This window comes from Penaeus monodon, chromosome 17 (genome assembly GCF_015228065.2).
Source record: "Penaeus monodon isolate SGIC_2016 chromosome 17, NSTDA_Pmon_1, whole genome shotgun sequence".
NCBI lineage: Eukaryota > Metazoa > Arthropoda > Malacostraca > Decapoda > Penaeidae > Penaeus > Penaeus monodon.
The window spans coordinates 8,559,935-8,562,494 of NC_051402.1; the positions used below are offsets into that span (position 1 = coordinate 8,559,935).

At 47.0% G+C, this 2,560-nt stretch overlaps 1 protein-coding gene across 1 annotated transcript in view; it reads left to right on the forward strand.

Moving 5' to 3' along the window:
• LOC119583245 (glutamate receptor 4-like) overlaps nt 1–2,238 on the forward strand; it is a 7,814-nt gene extending 5,576 nt beyond the window's left edge. The window contains exons 6-9 of the mRNA XM_037931717.1: nt 1–45; nt 625–731; nt 1,263–1,423; nt 2,099–2,238. The exon at nt 1–45 is cut by the window's left edge and continues 111 nt beyond it. Coding sequence (XP_037787645.1) covers nt 1–45; nt 625–731; nt 1,263–1,423; nt 2,099–2,238 — 453 coding nt within the window. The remainder of the gene's footprint in view (nt 46–624; nt 732–1,262; nt 1,424–2,098) is intronic.
• The last annotated feature ends 322 nt before the right edge of the window (nt 2,239–2,560 follow it).

A 2,560-nucleotide genomic window follows, 5' to 3' on the forward strand; every position in this document is an offset into this window, starting at 1 on the left:
TCCAAGGTCTCCGGCTGGTTCTTCCTGCACAACGATTTCTCGCTGGTCGGTCTTTCTTCCTCTCCTTTTTCTCCTTTTTCTTCTTCTTCTTTGTTTGTTTTTTTCTTCTTCCTTGTTCTCTCTCTCTCTCTCTCTCTCTCTCTCTCTCTGTCTCTCTGTCTCTCTTTCTGTCTGCTGTCTCCCTGTCTCTGTTTATGTGTTTGTCTGTCTGTCTGTCTGTCTATCTGTCTGTTTGTTTGTCTCTGTCTCCCTCTTTTTCTGTCTCTGTCACACACACACACACACACACACACACCACACACACACACACACACACACACACACACACACACACACACACACACACACACACACACACACAACATTATATATATATATATATAATATATATATATATATATATATATATATATATATATATATATGTATATATATATATATATATATATATATATATATATATATAAGGGGATGAAAATTGTGGAAACGAAAAGTATAAACGCTCTATGACGCAAAGAGAAAAGTATAAGAAGGTAAGAAATACACAATTTAGCATACAATATAAGGAAATGGAACTGCAGCATAAATCAACTGTGCAGACCGCCCCTTCTCCTTCCTCCACAGACAGGCAAATGCAACACTTATATGATGTCCGAGTTGATGTTCCAAACGACGAGTCAGTGTCTGGCCTTTCCCAAAGGGTCTCGTCTGAAGCCAAAAGTGGATAAAGCGTGAGTTAATCTTTATATTGCATGATGTTTTTTGCTATTGTTGCTTTGTTTTCGGTGGACGTATCGTGGTGTAACATCGGACGGGTGACTCAAAGATGGATGTACAAATATGGTGATGTATACGATATGTTAATGATGTATGATGATGTGATACATGATATCATTTTTCGATTCTTATTGTAATAACTTTGTTAAGAGAATGACACTGACTCCAGAAGATTTTGTCAATGGGATTCAAATCTCTTTCTACCCTCTCTTTCTCCCTCTCACTTCTCTGCAACTTCTTCCATCCCTTCTCCCTCTCTCTCACCCTCCCCCCCTTTCCTCCCACTCTCTCATCTCCGCAACTTTCTCCTCTTCTCCTTCCCCTCTCCCCCATCTCTCCTCCTCTCCTTCCCTCCCCCATCTCTCTCCCCCTCCCTTCTCCTCCCTCCCTTCTCCCCCTCTTTCTTCCCCCCTTTTCCCCCCTCCAATCCCCCCCTTTCTCCCCCTCCCTTCTCCCCCTCCCCCCCCCCCTTCTCCCCCGCCCAGGATCCACGGCCTGAAGGAGTTCGGGATCCTGGACCACCTCCTGCGCCGCACCATCCGCAACGCGACGGAGTGCCTCAAGCCCCTCGGCGCCCAAGCCGACACCTCCCTTCGGCCGCTGGAACTCGGGGACTTCTACGGCGTCTTCTGCATCTACCTCGGAGGTCGGGAGGGGGAGGGAGGAAGGGGGGTGGAGGGAGGGGAGGGAAAGGGAGGAAGGGGAAGGGGAGGTGGAGGGAGGGGAGGGAAAGGGAGGAAGGGGAAGGGGAGGTGGAGGGAGGGGAGGGAAAGGGAGGAAGGGGAAGGGGAGGTGGAGGGAGGGGGAGGGAAGGGGAGGAAGGGGAAGGGGACGGGGAGGGAGGGGGAGGGAAGGGGAGGGTGAGGATGAGGAGGAAATAGAAGAAAAAGAGGAGGAGGAACGTGAAGAAACTCTCAAGGGCGTGAGTGTTGTGTGGGCGTGGGTGATGGGTTGGTTGTGGCTGCGGGTGACTTGCTGTGGGTTTGGGAGCGTGTCTGTTTGTTGCTTTTGTGTATATAGAGCTGCACGCGTTTATATCAGTTTGCGCATGAGTGTGTGTTTGTTTGCGTGTGTGAGTGTGAGTATGTGAGTGTGTGTGTATGTTTATTTGCATGCATGTGTGTGTGTTGTGTGTGTGTGTGTGTGTGTGTGTATGTGTGTGTGTGTACGTGTATGTGTGTTTATCCGCTCCATACACAAAAATGCAGCCAAGCCGATAGATGATGAACATATATGAAATCTAACCCCAATGCCCGATAAACCAATCAAACAAAAACACGCAAAATCTCATCCTGGTAACCCCCTCCCCCCCCCCCCCCAGGCATGGTCGTCTCCGCCGTCGTCTTCCTCGCCGAAAAGGTCATCGGTTTTCGCTCAACTCGAAGCAAGAGAAGAGCAGAGGATGAGGTCACTGAAGGTCACTGGAGGTCACTGGAGGTCTCTGGAGGTCAGAGACGATGAAGACCTTCGGCCGGACCTGACCTTGGGACCTTTGACCTACGAAATATGGAATGGTCGCTGGATAAGGATTTTCTTTAGAGTTGTGTAGTTCATGTCAAAGTCAGTAGGATATGTTTGTGCTTAATTACTTCGATTATTATTTTAATCTCATCGTTAATGGCTTAGATAACGATTGTTTTTTTGCTGGAATTATCGTTGATATTGCTATTAGTGTTACTAGCATTCTTATTGGTGTTATTGGGATGATCCCTATCGCCCTTTTTTATCATTATTGCTGTTATTACCATTGTTATTGTTTTTCTTTTTCTTTTGTTTTTGTTTT